Below are 21,242 nucleotides of genomic sequence, written 5' to 3'. Positions count from 1 at the left end.
CACCTACTACTACTACTATACTACTATTACTATACTACTATACTACTACTTCTACTACTATACTACTACTACACTACTACTACACTACTACTACACTACTACTACAACACTACTACTACTACTACTACTACTACTACTACACTACAATACTACTACTACTATTACTACTACACTACTACTACTATACTTCTTCTACTACTACACTACTACTACACTACTACTATTACTACTACACTACTACTACTACTACACTACTACTATTACTACTACACTGCTACTACTACTATACTACTACTATTACTACTACACTACTACTACACTTCTACTACTACACTACTACTACTACTTTACTACTACTAATACTACACTACTACCACTACTACTACTACACAACTACTACTACAACTTCTATACTACTACACTACTACTACTACACTACTACTACACTACTACTACTACCCTACTACTATACTACTACTACTACTACTACACTACTACTACATTACTACTACTATACTACTACTATACGACTACTATACTATTACTACTATACTACTACTACTACTACACTACTACTACTATACTACTACTACTACACTACTACTATACTACTACCAATATTACTACTACTACTTTACTACTATACTACTACTACTACTACACTACTACTACACTACTACACTACTACTACTTTACTACTACTACACTGCTGCTGCTACTACACTACTACTAAACTACTTCTACTACCTTACTACTACTATACTACTACTACTACACTACTACTACTACACTACTACTACTACTACTACTACTACTACACTACTACTACTACACTACTACACTACTACTACTATTATTTTACTACTACTACTACACCACTACACTACTACAATACTACTACTATTATACTACTACTACTATACTACTACTACTACTATACTACTATTACTACTACTATACTACTACTTCACTACTACTACACTACTAATACTACTACTACCACCACTACCACTACACTACGATACTACTACTACTATACTGCTACACCTACTACTACTACTATACTACTACTACTACTAATACTATACTACTACTACTACTACACTACTACTACTATACTACTACACTACTACTACACCTACTTCTACTACTATACTACTACACTACTACTACTACTATACTACTACACTACTACTACTACACTACTACACTACTACTACTACTACTACACTACTACTACACTACTACTAATACACTACTACTATACTACTACTATACTACTACACCTACTACTATTACTATACTACTATACTACTACTATACTACTATACTTCTATACTACTACTACTATTACTACTACTACTACTACTATACTACCATTACTATACTACTACACTACTACTACTACTAAACTACTACTACTACACTACTACTACTACTACACTACTACTACTATACTACTACTTCTATACTACAGAAGATAGGAAACAAGAAAAAAGGACCTCTACTGCTCCCCACAGGTACTTTTCCAGGTGCTCTGTCAAGCAGTATCCGACTGCTAAGATACAATAAGTTGAGGAACAAATAGACGGCACTTCTGGAGAAGATTTATTACTGCTGTATGTCCTGACGCGTTTCGGGAAATGATCCCTTAGTCATAGGTACCTATGACTAAGGGATCATTTCCCGAAACGCGTCAGGACATACAGCAGTAATAAATCTTCTCCAGAAGTGCTGTCTATTTGTTCCTCAACTTATTGTACTTCTATACTACTACTACTACTATACTACTACTATACTACTACTACTACTACACCACTACTACTATACTACTACTATTACAACTACTACTTTACTACTATACTACTACTATACTACTACTATTACTATACTACTACACTACTTCACTACTACTACTACTTTACTACTACTTTACTACTACTACTACTACTACTACTACTACTACTACTACTACTACTACACTGCTGCTGCTACTACTACTACTACTACACTACTACTACTACTACACTACTACTACTACTACTACACTACTACTACTACTATACTACTACTAATACTACACTACTACTACTACTACCACTACTACTACACTACTACTATACTACTACTATTACTACTACACCTACTACTACACCTACTACTACTACTATACTACTATTACTATACTACTATACTACTACTACTACTACTACTACTACTACTACTACTACTACACTACTACTACTATACTACTACTACTACTACTACACTACTACTACTACTATACTACTATTACTACTACACTACTACTACTATACTACTACTATTACTACTACACTACTACACTACTACTACTACTACTACTACTACTACTACTACTACACTTCTACTACTACACTACTACTACTATACTACTACTACTACTAATACTACACTACTACCACTACTACCACTACTACTACACTACTACTACTACTACTACTTCTATACTACTACTATACTACTACTACACTACTACTACACTACTACTACTATACTACTACTACTACTACTAAACTACTACTACTACTACTACACTACTACTATACTACTACATTACTACTATTACTACTACTACTACTACTACACTACTACTACTATACTACTACTACTACTGTATAGCTGGGGAAAGGTTTTTACTGGGCAAATGTGTAGTGAGCAGGTGGACTACTACTACTATACTACTACTATACCACTACTATACTATAACTACTATACTACTACACCTACTACTACTACTACTACTATACTACTACTACTAAACTACTATACTACTACTATACTACTATACTACTACTACTACACAACTACTACTACTGCTATACTACTACTACTACTACTATACTACTACTACTACTACTACACCACTACTACTATACTACTACAACCTACTACTATACTACTACTACTACCACTACTACTACTACTACTACACTACTACTACTACTACTACACTACTACTACTATACTACTACTATACTACTACTTTACTACTATTACTATACTACACTACTACTACTACTACTACTACACTACTACTACTACTGTAAAGCTGGGGAAAGGTTTTTTCTGGGCAAATGTGTAGTGAGCAGGTGGACTACTACTACTATACTACTACTATACTACTACTATACTATTACTACTACTATACTACTACTACTATACTACTATTACTACTACTATACTACTACTACTACTACTACACTACTAGTACTACTACTATACTACTACTACTACTACACTGCTGCTGCTACTACTACTACACTACTACTACTACACAACTACTACTACTACTACTATACTACTATACTACTACTACTACTACTACTACTACTATACTACTACTACTACACTACTACTACTACTATACTACTATACTACTACTATACTACTACTATACTACTATACTACTACTTTACTACTATTACTATACTACTACTACTACTACTACACTACTACAACTACACTACTACTATACTACTACAACACTACTACTACTACTACTACTACTACTACTACTACAACTGCTATACTACTACTACTATACTACTACTACTACACTACTACTACTACTACTACACAGGGTAAAATGGTGCAATTATTGCCCTTAATCTCACTGTCTGGGTTCCCATACATGATAAATTGCCTTCATTGAAGGTTAAGATAAAATACAAAGATGCTGGTGCATCAGTCACTGTTAAAGGAGAAGTTAAAAAACCCCTACCCTAAATAAAACCCCCTTTCCTCCCCCCAGCCTAGCTGCTACCCCGGACGAATGCCCCTAACTCTTTACTTAACCATCCATGCAGATTCTGTCCAGCGAGTTTCGCCGCATGCGCAGTTGTCGTGGATAAAAAAATTGCTCTAACTGCCGCTACGCTGGTCTCATTCCAAAGATTACCGAAGAGAAGATGTCTTCCATGGACACAATTTGCACGAAGAGGTAAGTTAAAGGCATTTGCCCAGGATAGCAGCTAGGCTTGGGGGGGGGGGATCTATGTAGGGTAGTTTTTTAACTTTAGGGTTTGCTTCTCCTTAAGCATTTATGTTCTTGTGCAAAAGGTAGCACAACATACAAATGGTAAGCAAATTATCAGCATCCTTTTGAAAGTGCATGCTGTCTGGGGACACAGTGTCAATGTGGTCTATGGCAAATTGTAAGCTCTGCAGCATATCTTTTTCTTTCAATAATGGGATTTTGCGGGGGCTTCTTGCCAATTGCTTGGCTTCACATAGGCGCTAGCTGTAACAGTACTCACAGGTCACTTTAGATCTTCTTTGATCTGCCTGGAGCTGATCAATGGCGGAGTCTTTGCCATTTTGGCTATTCTATTCATTCGATTGGAAGATTTGTTTTTTTCCATGCCTTTCAGGTTTTGGTTTCCATTTTAAAGCATTTGATATTTTAGCTGAGCAGCCCCATCTTTTTTTTTGCACTTCTTTATAGTTTTTCCCTTCTCCGATCAACTTTTTAATCAAAGTACAACTTTGGTCAGCTTATATCCAAATAGTGTAGTCCCAAGGTCCAATTGTGTTCACAATCCTTAGCTACACATTTTGCAGTAGACTGATCATTTTTATTGCAGTCATCGATGATTAATATGGCTTGGGTCATACAAATATCGTCGCAGGCATACTTCTAGGTTCCAGCAGTGTCCCGTCTAGTCCAGTACTACAAGTAAATAGTTATCAAAATAGTCTCACAAGAAGATTAGCCCTTGAGCAACAGCAGGAGAACATTTGTACCAGGCCAGAGCTCACTTCTTGTATGATGCAAATAAGTTTAGCTAATGTTTAATGCATGCCTATTATTCAAACCTTGATCCAGTACAGAATATCATGGAAAGCTTAGAAGATTTAAAGGGGAACTCTGGACTTAAGGCACCTAGTACATAAAGTTGTCCAATTCCCCATAGCCAGTTGTACACACCATTTTTCTTGCAGGATTGTTTTCTATTTTTGCTATAGCAGTCAAACATAGTTATCAAAAGGCTGCATTTAAAGCATACCTGCACACAGAAGTTTCAGCTCAAATGAAACTATGCAAAGCTCATGTCTTAAGCTATGGCTTGAGGAAGTCAAGTCCATGGACCAAGGGTGTAACATGCATCTGAACCGTGAACAGTTTCATTTACCTCCTACCTAGATAGAAGAATGTCACAAAAGTTCTGTAACAGTAGCCACTAGACCAGTGATCCCCAACCAGTAGCTCGTGAGCAACATGTTGCTCTTCAACCCCTTGGATGTTGCTCAGTGGCCTCAAAGCAGGAGCTTGTTTTTGAAATCCAGGCTTGGAGGCAAGTTTTGGCTGCATAAAAACTAGGTGTAATGCCAAACAGAGTCTCAATGTAGGTTGACAATCCACATAGGGACTACTAAATGGCCAATCACAGCCCTTATTTGGTACCCCAAGAAACATTCTTCATGCTAGTGTTGCTCCCCAACTCATTTTACTTCTGAATGTTGCTCATGGGTTTGAGAGGTTGGGGATCCCTGCACTAGACAATGAGCTGCATTCACCTGCCTTCAAAGGAGTCAGCACTATGTAGTCCAACATAATGCAATAAGCAACACACATACAAAGTTCCTGGAGGTGCCAAATATGAGGAATTATTGTTAAGCCCCATGTAGACTTGCAGCCTACAGGAGGCTCTGTTTGGCAGTACACCTTGTTTTTTTAATGCAGCTAAATTTTATGTTCAAGTCAGAAATTCAAAAGAAGCACCTGCTTTGAGGCCACTGGGAGCAACATCCAAGGGGTTGCAGAGCAACATGTAGTCTCATGAGCCACTGGTTGGGGGGGGGGGGGGTCACTGGATCTACCATGTTTGAGAGAATCAGTATGACAGACAAAGGTTTCCTGAATCAGCACTCCCAAGGATTGGGGCAAATAAGTTAGAGGGGTGGAAATGCAATGGAAAGTGAAGGGTTTATGCCCTTATACCACTGAGCATGCTTTTACTGTTATGGTGTTAGCTTTATGGGAATCAACAGTCACACCTCTACACACACACACAAAGAATATGGAGAGCAAATTATACTCAGCATTACTGAAACCACCAGAATACAGACATTTCTTGAAAAGATTTGTTTTATTCAAGCATTTACATTGCGAGTCTTTGGGCTCCTGTTTCTATAGCGTATCCAGAGACCAATGAAAGTTACAGTTATGATCAAGACCCCTCCTATGGCTGCTGCTCCTCTTGCCCAGTGCAGTGCAGGATAACCAAAGCCGACGACACCTAAAGCAGAAGAGCCAAATTTATGTCTCAGCCATGTAAATAATTAGGGGATAAGAGTGAATAATAGTACCTTCCGTTTCTATATGCTTTTCCTCTTCATTGATGAAGTCAACTGGTCCATCAGAGGTCACAGTAGTGGTCTCCAGAGGATATTCTGCAGGTTTCTCTTCAGCCATTCTGCCTAAGAACAGCACAATGCAAATGTTAAGTTAACCCCTTCTGGAGTGTCATGGGAAAGGCAGAGCCCTTTGATTTTTTTTTTTTTTTAAATCGGAGAGCCAATATGTTGTTGGCTACCAATGCATTTAGCCAGGACAGAGGTTGCAGGTCAGAAATTAAAATCCCACTAGCAGTAGAAGGAATAGTGGGTGCTTTAAAAATAATGGACTCTTATCAGAACCAATGTCACACAAGCAAGCTTGTTGTAGTTTAATAGGGATGTGCTCTAAACTTGAGTGGAGCCATAATGCTATTGTTTTAGGCAGACTGGTTCTTGACACTGGCCAGGTTGTGTTTGATGTATGCCAGTACAGTTATAATTTTTTGCAGTATTAGTTTCTCTGTAGTATTGTAACAAGTCACCTTTAGTACCTACCAATTCAGCCTTATCAGAGCAGCACACATTTCTCATAGCACTACACTAGCTACTTTAAATGAAAGTCTGCTCCTACCCAGTCCGGTTTCTTACGTTTTCTTGTGTTGCACACAATCCGGCATGTGTCAGCAGCAGATGGGATGCACACAGAAGCACTACAGTGAAAGTAAACCTGTAGAAAGATATATAGTTATAGGTGGTAAGTGAAGCAGCGCCAACATATTCTAGTCTAAGGCAAGCAGATACGACATTTGTAACCAGTTATGTTTACAGCTAAATGAAACCAGATTAATTATAAGTTGTCACCATGCCACCAAGAGGAAGCTGTGTAGTTCCATCCACAAATGTGAAAGTGCTGATTGAGAAGCGCTGGTAATGAGATGGGAAAGGTACAGCCTGGGAAGCAGCACCAACAGGAATCATCTGCGTCAGGTAGTTGTCTCCAGGGAAAGGACATCTAGAACCAGATACAGACTTTTAAGTTGCAGTGTAGTCAGGGACATTGACAATGTATTAAGATTTGGCTTAAAGGGATGGTTCATCTTTAAGTTAGAATAACCCAATTCTTCGCAATATTTGCTTTCATTAGGGAATCATTGCAGATGGGGGGGTGACCAACACTGGCAGTCAAACCCCCCCTTTGCTACTTTCTCCACTACTTAACTTCTATTGAGGCCCTCTCCCATTTCATATTCCGTTTACAATTTCATAATGGAAACCACTGCCTGGTTGCTATGGTAATTTAGAACCTAAGACTTTGTTTTATGTGGTCTTTTAATATATCACAGCAGACCCAACGTCGCATTGGCTTATGTGAGCACTTACCCATTTGTCAAGATAGGCCATTGTGGTTGTGCAGTAGAGTCAGTGGAGGGTGTAGCCCAGCATTGGTTTAAAACCAGAACCAGGTTTGGGTCCAGCCGCCTCAGTACTCTAACCTCCAAAAAGACAGGATCTCTGAGTATCTTGATCACTGGGTAGTCTCCATCAGCATAATAAGTAGTATACTGCATGTCTGCAACATCAAAGAGCCAAGTAAGAAGGTGCCGAGTTACTACAAAATGTCAGTTTTCTTGAGGTAAAGCATTAAATGTAAGTCCTGAAGTGGCCTAGGAAACTGTTTTGCTCTGGAAACAGCCTACAAACCGGACGGTGTTCTGAAAAGTCAAGTACTTTGACTCTAATGCTTTCCTTGCATTATAGGCAAACGCTGGTTTTAAGACAACCAAAGCATACAGGTATTCAAAGTATGTATGTGCGCCTTAATATGTAGTATTTTTTTCACCCAGCAGAGTAGTCTGAGCAAGTTTAATGGTACACTGTTTGAAAGCAGACATTTGGCTAGATTTTCGAACTTTTAACAGGATTTTAAAGTGAGGAACTTTAGAAGTACAGAATGATAATAAAATTTTACCACGAGCAATTCTCATCTCAAGCATAAGAGGCCCAGGAGTAGAGACAGGAGGTGGCGGCGGAAGCGTGTATACCTCAACCCTCAACAATGGGGCAATTCCAGTTCTACCATAGATGCACCGGACTGTTAACCTTAACAAAATAAAAAAAATAACCCTATTAGATTAGTACATGTAATATTTTAGCACCTTTAGATAGTCTTTTCAAACTTGCTGCTCAATCTAGACATAAAAGCTTACTTCATTGTGCTGTCCCTAGTGATTGAAGAACCCCTCCAGGTTCTTATGTCTCGAGCTGAAACAACTGTGCTTTCATATGTAATTATGTTGCCATCCATCTGATGAACAGAAAAAGTTTAGCAGTTTTAGAATAAACTCTTCTTGCAGTATTGCCATTAAGGGTTAGGACAAAACATGCCAAGGAAGATCTTACCCGCTTTGTGGCCCCACAAGACAAAGGAAACTGGAACATGATGAAGGCATTAGTCTTGGAGACACTCAGTGACGGGCATGAGGTTTGATCCACACCAACAACACTAATGGAATTCAGGGACAATGAAGGTTTGGTCAGATCTTTTGAAATGGCGACCAGCATATTGCTGTCAGTCGTGCACTGGGCAGTCACTAGGAGGTTAAGAGAATGACAATCAGGGTTAAAAAGGTCCTTGAGCAGGATATTCCCAAAAAGCATATAACCATATAGGAGAGGTGAGCCAATGTTACGTTTGAAACATGACAAATCAAGTCAGAGGAAGTTGTTAAATATTTTTCCCATCTTAAAAGAGTAAAGCCATACAGCTTCAACACAACAGTAGGACTTTATACAGTATCAGTGTACTACACTTTCCTCAAAGCATCAGTAACGAAGATAATTTCGACAATATTTTAGTTATATTCTTATTTATACACCAAGGTTATATAATTCAACATTAAGTTGAACCCACAAGTTCGTACGGGGGGGGGGGGGGAACTCTTTTTGGTGATTAACTGGATTTATGGTCTCGTACAATTAGTGACCAGTTGTGTCCCCCCCTTTTCAATAATGGTTAAAGAGTAGGTTACTGTGAATATAGTATGGCTCACTCACATTTATTCCCATAGTAACAAGGCATTGAAGGATCACTGGGTGTGTAACAGCATCCCAACCCTTGACAGAGGTCTTGTGATACAGGAGCCTTAGCACATGAAAGCCTGTCTTCTCGCTTGATGGCAGAACATGTATCTGGGCTTGGAACATCCATAGCTATAGGAGGAAGTGGTAAGGTTATGTCTAGATTAAGCAGCTTGCTCATACAAGTTTGAAAAGACTAATAGTTTTGACCCAACACAATACTTGTAAGGGCTCCTTTAAAACTGGTGTCACTCCTAACTGTATGAACTCTCCTAACGAAGTGGAATGCAGACGCACCAGTTGTTTCTCAAGCTCTCCCTCAGTCTCGCTTACAGGCAAAGGTTCACGCACGGAGGGCTGAGAGTCGAGGACTCAGAAACGAGAGGCGGAGATTGGAACATTGTGTCCAGGACGGATATTACAATATTTACATATCTATAGTATGTGCAGCTGTTGGTCCAAAGCCCTAAGGTTGGACCTTACGTTTTCTAGCTCCAAGAACCAAAATAAAGAAGCGGGAAAACTCTAGAAAAGGACAGGCACCAGAAGCCAGCCCAGGCTGTAGCAACTGGATGGCCTTCAGCTAGTTGCACAGTCACTGGAGACTCTGAGAGTGATGTGGTGTGAGTAAAGGAGAAATATTGTACTGTACATAAAGGGCCACCAGTGCTAGTCTGCAGTCCTGGGCCGATTTGTTGCATCTGTGTATCATGTCAGCTTTCCTCAGTAAAGGCCTACCAAAATTCCTAACTAGTGACTGGAGTTGCCAGCTATGTATGGTCTCCCAGTACACATGGATTAACCAAAAAAAATAAAGTTACCTTCCATGATTGGGCACTTGAGTTCTTGTTTATGGTAGTCAACATGTCCATTTATTACCTCTTCAAGGCTAACAGTCATTACATGGTCACCATTCTAAGAGCCACAAGCAAAACATTTGTTACAGAACATAAGGTAGGATACTTCCATTAGCAGATTTGCTTTCTAGAGCCAACCTTACCTCTTCACGAACATAGCACCCATCATAGGCAGCATTAACCACTAGTGAACCATCTGGTTTCTGTCCTACCCAGGTACCACAAGCAGTGTTATTGCCAAGGTAGTGAGATTTTCCAGAGTGATCTAGGGCAATACAGAAGTTATAACAGGACAGCATACTCTACTACAGCAAGACAAAGGGGAGGAATACATCAGGAATGCCCTCAAACAAGCTTCTATTATTTTAGGTTATAGCTAGTTTATTGCTGAAAGCCGTCTAGGAGTATCCACCAAGAATCAATACAGATACAGCTCTGAAATCATGATAACGAGGAGTCTCATGCCCCACCAAGGGCAGCCCTAATACAGGTTATTATACCTAGATATATTCTAAAGGAGTGCACAAACCACTACTAGTAGCAGCTATAGAATACAATGCCATAGACAATACTGAAAATTGCCTCTGCTAAAAACAGGTTCTTGGTAAAGCCAATTCTCTATTTTGTAGCCATGAAAAGTAGCGGCTACTAGTAAATGTCTTCACCCTTACGACTTTGGTTTAAATCTCCCCCTTCTTAAGAAACTAAACCATACAGTAGTGATTAAGTGCAGGAACCAAGGTAGTACATGTAACCTACATTACATTCAGGATATTCACCAATATTTTACCCAGAGTAGAAACAGACAAAGGCAAAACATTGGTCCACGGTGTGGCTAATGCAGTTATAACACTTTATGAATATACTATTAATAACAAATGGGTTAGCATTTCCTTGGTGGCAGTGAAAGAATGAATGCCTCAAAATTCAGCACATAAAAAAAAAAAAGTCTACTAAAATAGTCTATAAAAGGTAAAAAAAAAAAAAAAAAAAAAAAAAAAAAAAAAAAAAAGCAGCACAGCAGTAAGTTTTCCGTGGTACCTTTTGAACAGGAAAACAATATATATTATCCCCCAATAATGTGTGAATTTACCATTCCTTGTCCTTTAAGCAGAAAGCTAGTTTAGTCAGGGTCTCCAACTAGCAACTATAATTATCAAAGTTAGCACAAGGGCTGTGTATTGAAGTGATGAACAGGTTGGGTTAGCATTGCAATACTGGGGTCGTAGGTTCAAACCTAGCCAGGATATTTTCTGCATTGAACCTTAACTGTAAATGCCCCTGGTATAGGGACTGTTTTAATAAATGTAAAAAGAAAAAATATAAAAACTGCTGCTGAATGTTGACACTATATATCACAAGATCTAAACACAAATACAAAAGGTTATCCGCCCTGCCTTAGTCTTAAAGAACCAAAGCCTTTTGCAGAGTGCTCTACTTTTACTATGATACAAAAGATCTAAAAGCAAGTTTAGGGGGGGGGGGGGGGCACATTCTCCATATTAAGGATACATGTTCCATTAAAGTGGTGGTTCACCTTTCAGCATTATATAGAATGGCCAATTCTAAGCAGCTTTCCAGTTTTTAGTGTTGGGCTGTGCTTCCCTGCATTGCAATACATTCAACCACAGACCCAGATGTAGTCAATTATTCTTTAAGGGATTATCCAATTCATAGGTGGATGACAGGTAAGTGCCAAACAGGTGGAACACAACATGCTGCATTCATCATAAGTATGGCACAGAGAAAAATTTACTGCATCTGGGCCAGCTCTCATGTTGCTGAATGGAACACATCCCAAAATGCCCATGTGTAAACTGAATCTAACAACCAGACTGCTGAATCTACAAATTAGAGTTGCTGAATAAAAAAAACAATAGTCATGAAAACCTTAAGTCTCAGAATACATCACTCTCTACATTATACTAAAACATTAATGAAAAAATAAAAAGGTAAAAAACATCCCTGCTTATAACAATGTTATTGATTAGTTCCAAGGATACTCAAGATATTAAATCTTTCACCTCAGATCATAGGTTAGTTTGAGACTGGCCCCTTCTATGTTCCACTAAATCAAGACCACCCTTGGGGGGTAAGCCATCTACACCCTAGAGCCCAGTTTAATGCAAATACTTACCCACAGCTGATAGCACAAAGGCAACATCCTGTACAAGAGAAGGGACTGAAAACTGCATTATTGTGGGGCCACAACGCAACCCATCCCAAAATCCCTGAACACTAGACACTAAAGCACAGAACCCCAGTGCAACCAGTAAACCCCAAGAGCTTGCATTCCACCTCATCTTGTCAGTAACTCCTGGGACAACCTCCAACAGAAGAGCAGGCTTTTATACCATTAAAAGCAAGGGAGACCCATTTCTAGCAAAAATCTTAATCAACAACAGGAGCTCTGCATCTGTTAATTAAATCAGTTGCCCCATCCTTAAACTAATTAACCAGTTACAGCTTGTTGAAAGTTACACAAACGTAGGGATTCCTGAGATCATGGTCTAGTTGAGCAATCTACAAGGAGCAAAGAGTGAGTGACTTACATTTAATTCTACCTGTACAAATCATATTATGGAAGAGGGTTATAAAGTTATAGTATAAAACCTTACCCCAGACACCTATAAATGCAACAAGTTGTAAAGCTATTTGGCTGTTAATTCAGACTGCATGGCTACACAGACAGTAATATAAACTGCAGCATGTTTAAAAACAATTACAGGTATGGGACCTGTTATCCAGAATGCTCAGGAACTGGCGTTTTCCAGAAAGGGTCCTTTCTGTAATTTGGATCCCCATAGCTTGTCTACTATAAAATCATTTAAAGATTGATTAAGCCAAATAGGATTGTTCTACCTTCAATAAGGATTAATTATATCTAAACTGGGATCAAGTACAAAGTACTGTTTTATTCTTGCATCATTTTAAAATGTTTGAATTGATTACAATTCTATGGGACATGACCTTCATGTAATTTGAAGCTTTCTGGATAATGGGTTTCCGGATGATGGATCTTATATCTGTACTTAATTGCCATGCAGAATGTGGATTATAGTGGTGTAACTAGATTCTTCTGTGCCCCAAAGCAAATTCAATTTAAGTCCCACAATATTGGTTAAGGTGATATTTTCTACTACAATATATGAAAATTGCTCATTAATTTGGACCCCTCTGCAACTGCAGGGTCTGTTTTCTCTGTCGTTACACCCCTGGACATAGGGTTGCCATCTCACCCCCATTTAAAACTTAAAATACTGACTGTTAATGTATGTATATTTTTTTTACTTTTTTGTGGTTTTTCAAATATTTGTGATTTTTAGCAACCCTTAGGCTGGGAATTTCAGATAATTTTTTTGTTGCTAAAGCAGATCAATGGGAGAGGACTTGAAAAGATAAATACGCATAGGAATAACATAATTTAACCCTTTCTGATAATTCGTTTTTTGGTTGCTGGGGACAGTGACCGTGACAACCAGATAGCAGCATAGGGACAATAATAATTACAGAACTAAATAAAAATGAAGACCAAACGAAAAATTGTTTAGAATAGCTAATTGTGGAACATACTAAATCTTAATATAGAAGTGGAGGTAGAAAGCTTACAGAGAAATCAGTGAAACCTAATTTTGGCCTGCAAACAGTAAGGGCAGAGAAAACAAAGCCTTCCGAGTGCCATCCCACCGGCGATTTTCATTCTAGCAGGCAGGAAGGCAGTTCGGGGAGATTAGTCGCCCGAAGAAGAAGCGATTTGTCGCTGGGCGACTAATCTCCTGAAATAGCAGCATGTCTCTGCCCTAAGGGTACTGGCACGCTTAGAGATTTATCACCCATAGAAAATCTGCGCTACTGAGGTGGGGGCAAATCTCCTGCAAGTGCCTTCTCCTTTTAACTAACTTTCGGATTTCCACAGGTTATACACATTACTCATACCTCCCAACTGATCCGTTTTTCGCTAGACAGTCCCGATTTTGACAGCTCAGACAACAGTCCCGGATTGTTACTGAAATGTCCCGACTTTCTCCTGCACTGAACAGCCAGAAAAAGATGCAATGTTTCTAAAACTTAATTGGCTTAAGGTGCACTTTTGTAACAATTTAAGACAAGCAAAGAAACAATTGTAACAATTTAAGATAAGCAGGTCTCTTGGGAGAACTGTGACTTGCAGCTTCATTAGCAAAACTGTAATTGCACATAAAAACCACAGAAATGTGTTCAAACTTTTATAACCTGCCAAATTTTGTAAAATGAACATGGTAATTAGGGGATGTGGGCACAAAATGGGCATGGTCAAAACATTCTTTCTATTTCCAAAATGTTGGGAGGTATTCATTACTCACTGTGATCCTGATTAAGAACTGGAAAATGCGAACGCAAGGGAGATTTGTTGTGGTGGGGCAGATATACAGCAGGCGATAAATCTCCCCGTGTGCCAGTATCCTTAGGGCTCTTACACTCGGGCGTTTACTTCTGTGTTTTTACATGCAAGTGTAAAAACACATATATTGCATTTAAACGTTTTTTGATGCAGCTAAGCAGGTTTTTTTCAGTTCCAAACGCAACCCTCTATTCTATTGGTAGTTGAACACGCATCAAGCGCAAGAAACGCTCATGAGTACAGAAAGGCAGAATATAATGAAATCAAATGTGAATGGATTAATGTGCACTCAAACCTGTGTTTAAGCACGCTTACTGACAAGCGGTTGAAGCTGCGCTCCCCTGCGTTCCATTTTTCCAGGTTCAGCCGCAGGGGAGCGCAGGAATAGATGCATTAAGTTATTTTTAATGGGGCTGTACTCACACAGGCGCATGTAGGCGCCGAACACAGGTTGAGACGCAACATGCTGCATTTTTCTTGCGTTCAGCGCCTACACGCACCTGTATGAGTACAGCCCCATTGAAAAGAACTTAATGCGTCTATTCCTGCGCTCCACCGCGGCTGAACGCAGCTTCAACCGCTCGTCAGTAAGAGCCCTAAACGTGCGTTAAATGCAAAAACATCCGTTTGTCACAGTGGTCACATACAATTTATAGCATATAAAGTTTAATTTGCATGTCCATTTGTCTAGGGCTAGGCATTATTGTAGAAAGTGTTGTTGCTTGATATGTTCCTAATCCCTAAGTAACTTTATTACTGCAAATACTTGTGAGCAGGGCCACCATCAGGGGGTACAAGTTTACAGGGCCCGGGCCTAAAGGGGGACCCCGGCTGTGCTGCAGTTTTTGAAATAGCCGGGCCCCTTTGGTAGCGCCGAAGCCGTGCCGCCTCTTCTAAAGTCCTGAACCGCGAAAAGCCAAAGTCCCGAACTGCTGAAGTTGCGAAAAGAGCCGAACTGCTGAAGTCTCGAAGCCGTGGAAAGAGTCCCAAAAAGTGCCGAACTTGAAGTCCTGAAGCCTTAGAAAGAGTCAAGGTCACGAAAAGAGTCGAACTTGAAGTCCTGAACCTGTGGAAAGACCTGAAGTTTCCAAAAGAGCTGAACTTGAAGTCCTGAAGCCACGAGTTCAGTTCTACTGAACTAGCCACCAAAGTATTAATTTTTAATATTCTACAGGCCCCTGCCACCAAATATTCTTTGGGGTCCCAATGTTTTTTTAACTTGTAAGGGGGGCCCTGCCGCCAACATTTTTTTTAACTAATAGGGGGCCATGACCATCAGGTCCGGACTGAGAATTAAAATAGGCCCTGGCATTTCAGGTACACAGAGGCCCAATCAGCCCACACAGAGGCCCAAACAGCCTCCACCAGCCCACTAAATACTGACTTTCTATTGCTACCAGTAGGAAGTATTGTAAACACATTTTATACAGGAGTCCAAGTGGATTAAACATTGGCAGTCTTTTGCCCCCACAATAAGCAACGCACTGTATGTATAGCCAATGTGGCATAGTCCTGAGCACCAGGCCTCCTTAGCAACTAAGAAGCTGATGAGCTTTGTTGGTATAATATAATTAGATTCTATTTTTTTCTATTGGACAAACCACACAGAACATACATCATAGTGCTGACTGACCCCACAGCAAAGGATTGGATCTGTTTTACCTGCTACAGGAGTCAGCAGCAAGTTGGTTGTGTAGCAGAGATCATAAAGGAACACTTTCTATGGCTGGGTACAACAAGGCTTGTTTCTGTAGATATTGGTGTCCGACAGCTTCCAATCTAAAGGCAACACCAAATACTTGGTGCAAGCTGTGCTGCAAACTGTAGCCTTTGTGGTAAACACCATAGAAAACAATGAAATCTATTTCTAGTTGCCACAAACAATGAGCTACAAGTCAGCCCTTTGGCACAGTACACTACGGGGAACAACATTTGGTGTGTCTGACCCCCAACTTCTAAATATTGGCTTAAAGGACCATATAGGGGTAGCACCTCTTGTAATTCACTTATGTACTGTCTGCATTGCAATGACTGTAAGACTTGGACCACTGAGTAAATACTATAAAGATGGGGGGCCTTGGGGTAGGGGGATCTGATCTCTTGTGGGGTCCTGCTCCTCCATTGCTTGCCATCTACCATGAGCTGGCACATGTACAGACGTTTTGCTGTGGACACATGGGGAGGGGGTTGTAAGAAAGGTCAGTGGGGACCTGGAATTCTTTTCTTTTCTTTAAATAATAAAAGGAAGATGGTTTCTTGCCATGGATTACCAGACTGGGGCAATGCCACAGTTAATGAGTAACCCCAATGCAGAATGCCAAATAGGTTGCTTTATTAAATACAGCTAATACAACAATACAGCTCATTCCTGCACAAGGAATTTTTAAAGCTTACCTATACAGTAACACCTATATAATGACATATACAGTGTTTTGTACTAGGCAAGCCTCCTATCCATTTCTTTTTTTAAAGGTGTGGTTCACATTTAAGTTAAAGGGGTTGTTCACCTTTGAGTTAACTTTTAGCATGATATAGATATAGAGAGTGATATTTTGAGACAATTTGCAACTGGTTTTTGTTTTTTATTATTTGTGTTTTTTTTAGTGATTTAGCTTTTTATTCAGCAGCTCTCCAGTTTGACATTTCATCAGTCGGGTTCCTAGGGTCTAAATTCCCCTAGCAACCATGCATTGACTTGAATAAGAGGCTGGAATATGAACAGGAGAGGCCTGGTTAGAAAGATGAGTAATTAAAAGTAGAAATAACCACACATTTGTAGCTTTACAGAGCTTTTGTTATTTAGATTGGGGTCAGCGACTCCCTATCCGAAAGATGGAAAGAGCTAATATGAGGAGGCTAACAATTAAAAAACCTATAGGAAATAAATAATGATGACCAATTGAAAAGTGGGTTAGAATTGGCCATTCTATAACATAAAAGTTAACTTAAAGGTGAACTATCCCTTTAACATTTATTATGTTTTAGAATTACTAATTCTAAGCAACATTTTAATTGGCCTTCATTCTTTTTCTTTTATTTGCCTTATTCTGATTCTCTCCAGCTCTCAAATGCTTTGTAAGGATACAGATTTAATGTTATTGCTACTTTTTATTACTCATCGTTTCTTTTCAGGCCCTCATATTCAAATAAATGCATTGTTGCTAGGGTAATCTGGAGCCTAGCAACCAGGCTGCTGAAATTGTTAACCAGAGTGATGCTGAATAAAAAGCTGAATAACTCAAATCCAATGATAAAAAAAATTATAAAAAAGGAATCATAATAAAGATCAGTCAGTAACCCCTCTATTCTGTCATGATTTGTATGGTTTAATATCACAAAAAATTATTGCTAGCATTTAAAATTTTATTCTTCAACCAACAAATTTATTTTGTTTAGCTGTAATAATGGTGTGTAGGCAGCCATTGTTTCTCCTTTTCTCATCGTACTTCAATATGGCCCAATTCCTGTCATTGGGCCATATTCAAGTACTTGGGGGCTATTCTCATGTTGACCACTAGGTGGCAATGTAAACAATTTCTGACTTTATTACCTCTGCTAATGACTTTACAGTTGGTTTGAGCCAAGTTTATTGAACAACACAGGAGCATGGATTAAGAGACTGTCTTTTACTAAATGAAATATTACTAATTATTTGGAGTGGAGTTTAATCGGAATTGGGAGAATTAGATATGTTATGTTACATGTGAATTCTTGTAAATTAAAATAATTGGTTTAATATTATTAAGATTATATTAGGCAATTAACTTGATTGTGATGGATTAAGAATTCTCCAGCATTGAATTTTTTAAGAAAGTGTTCTTGGTTTTGAAGATGGTCTAGTCCCTCTTCAAGGCATAGTTACATACCTCCCAACATTTTGGAAATAAAAAGAGGGACAAACGCCACACCTATTTTTGTGGCCACACCCCCTAATTACCATGTTCATTTTACAAAATTTGTCAGGTTATAAAAAATTTGTTATTTTTATAACAAATTTTTGTGTTTTTTTTCAGTTATTACAGTTTTGCTGATGAAGGTGAATTGCCCTTTAAGCTGTGAGTCTAACTTCTCCCAAAGGACCTGTTATCTTATATTGTTACAATTACTGTATATACTCGCGTATATGCCGAGTTTTTCAGCACCCAAAATGTGCTGAAAAACTCTACCTCGGCTTATACGCGGGTCAGCTAAAAAAGGTTGCCGCTTACTCACTGATTGAAGTGTGCAGTGACTCCTCCGTGCTGCCCATACTTCTCCCCGCTCGTGGCTTCCTTAGCCCTCAGCCCCTCCCCTCTCAGCTCTCGTCACTCAGTACTCAGTACTGTGTGCGCATTACCGTATTGCGCGCAGGAGCGCACAAGAGTTTAGAAGAGGAGCGCTCGAGACGTGGATGAGGTGCGCGCTCACTCTGTGATACGAGCACGCACCTGTACAGGGAGCGGAGGCGCGCGTCTTCTCCCTTAGTGACGTGCCCTGGGACGCTGCAGCCTCGTAATAGGGGGAAAGGAGGCGGCAGTTTACTTCTCCTTTAACCCTCCATGTAAGTTTGTGAGCTACCATTGTCATTTGAGAGGGAGGACTGATTGACAAGAGCTGAGAGGGGAGGGGCTGGAGCAGAATTAAGCGAGGAGGGGGGAGAAGTATGTGCAGCAGCATGGAGAAGTCCGTGCATGCTTCAGATCAGTGAGTAAGCAGCAACGTTAAAGCTTTAAATTGGCCATGTCCTAAAATAATTTCTCACCCCTAGGCTTATACACGAGTCAATACATTTTTCCAGTTTTCTTAGGTAAATTAGGTACCTCGGCTTATACGCGGGTCGGCTTATACACGAGTATATACGGTACTTATTTGCTTATCTCAAAATTGTTTCAAAAGCATCTTATCTGCGGCTGTGGTTGTTCTGGGCTCTGGGCCAAAAGCCAATTAAGTTAGAAACTTTGTTTCTTTCTCTGGCTGTTCAGTGCAGAGAAAAACTGGACATTCCAGTACAAACGAGGGACTGAAGGTTGAGCTGTCAAAAGAGGGACTGTCCCTCTAAAAACGGGACAGTTGGGAGGTATGTTTTACAATACAGTTATTTGCATATAGGATAAGTTTAGTGATAGATAGGGATGTCGCGGACTGTTCGCCGGCGAACTTGTTCGCGCTCGCCGAATGTTCGCGAACGTCGCGCGACGTTCGCCATTTTGGGTTCGCCTTACCTGGCGCTTTTTTTTGACCTCTCACCCCAGACCAGCAGATACATGGCAGCCAATCAGGAAGCTCTCCCTCCTGGACCACCCCCACACCCCCTGGACCACTCCCCTTCCATATATAAACTGAAGCCCTGCAGCGTTTTTTCATTCTGCCTGTGTGTGCTTGCAAGAGCTAGTGTAGGGAGAGAGCTGTTACTGATTTCACTGATTTCTTTGAGGGACAGTTGATAGTAAGTTTGCTGGCTAGTAATCTACTTGATACTGCTCTGTATTGGAGGGATAGAAGTCTGCAGGGATTTGAGGGACATTTTAGGGTAGCTTTGCTGGCTAGTAATCTACCTTCTACTGCAGTGCTCTGTATGTAGCTGCCTGCTGTGGGCACTGATCTCTTCTGATCTCATCTGCTGACTGCTGTAATAACCCAATAGTCCTTGTAAGGACTGCTTTTATTTTCTTTTTTGTTTTTTTACTTTGCTAGTTGCTACTATAAGCCCAGTGCTATTAGTCTAGCAGTGTTGGGGAGTGGGACTGGTGTGCTACTGTGCTGCTCCTAGTAGTTCAGCAGCACCAACCCGAGAAAAATATTTTTTTTAATATACATATATTTTTTTTTTCTTTTACTTATCTTACTGTTCTTTAACGTGTACAGTGCTGTTGCTGTTCTTCATAGTAGTGCACCAATAGTAGTGCACTTGCAGGCATTATTTGCTCAGTGTGTTCTTCATTTTCAAACAACAACCATCTAGCTGTGTGAGCTTGTTCACATTCTGTCTAAATATCAATAATAATACCGTCTCTAGAAACACCACCCGAGTGACGTTTTTCAGGCAGCAATCATATATATCGTATCCACTGCTGTAGTAGTGTATACGTTAACCTTGTAGGCATTATTTGCTCAGTGTGTTCTTCATTTTCAAACAACAACCATCTAGCTGTGTGAGCTTGTTCACATTCTGTCTAAATATCAATAATAATACCGTCTCTAGAAACACCACCCGAGTGACGTTTTTCAGGCAGCAATAATATATTCCGTATCCACTGCTGTAGTAGTGTATACGTTGACCTTGTAGGCCTTGTTTGCCCAGTGTGTTCTTCTTCTTCATTTTCAAACCACTGCCACTTAGCTGTGTGAGCTTTTTCACATTCTGTCTAAATATCAATAATAATACCGTCTCTAGAAACACCACCCGAGTGACGTTTTTCAGGCAGCAATAATATATTCCGTATCCACTGCTGTAGTAGTGTATACGTTGACCTTGTAGGCCTTGTTTGCCCAGTGTGTTCTTCTTCTTCATTTTCAAACAACAACCATCTAGCTGTGTGAGCTTGTTCACATTCTGTCTAAATATCAATAATAATATCGTCTCTAGCAACACCACCCGAGTGACGTTTTTCAGGCAGCAATAATAT

General features: G+C 39.7%; 1 protein-coding gene across 1 annotated transcript; it reads right to left on the bottom strand.

The window, feature by feature from the left end:
• Nucleotides 1-6,112: 6,112 nt before the first annotated feature.
• zp4.S (zona pellucida glycoprotein 4 S homeolog) lies at nucleotides 6,113-12,580 on the bottom strand. Its single transcript, NM_001087599.1, is given in 12 exon segments — nucleotides 6,113-6,281; nucleotides 6,352-6,462; nucleotides 6,970-7,048; nucleotides 7,183-7,333; nucleotides 7,702-7,891; nucleotides 8,291-8,421; nucleotides 8,529-8,626; nucleotides 8,722-8,912; nucleotides 9,376-9,531; nucleotides 10,221-10,314; nucleotides 10,400-10,521; nucleotides 12,394-12,580. Coding segments are annotated over 12 exon segments (1,635 nt in total). The 5' UTR covers nucleotides 12,560-12,580; the 3' UTR covers nucleotides 6,113-6,135.
• Nucleotides 12,581-21,242: the final 8,662 nt, after the last annotated feature.

This window comes from Xenopus laevis, chromosome 3S (genome assembly GCF_017654675.1).
Source record: "Xenopus laevis strain J_2021 chromosome 3S, Xenopus_laevis_v10.1, whole genome shotgun sequence".
Lineage (NCBI taxonomy): Eukaryota > Metazoa > Chordata > Amphibia > Anura > Pipidae > Xenopus > Xenopus laevis.
Note: the sequence above shows the minus strand (reverse complement) of the source record. Positions and strands in the feature narration are given on the sequence as shown.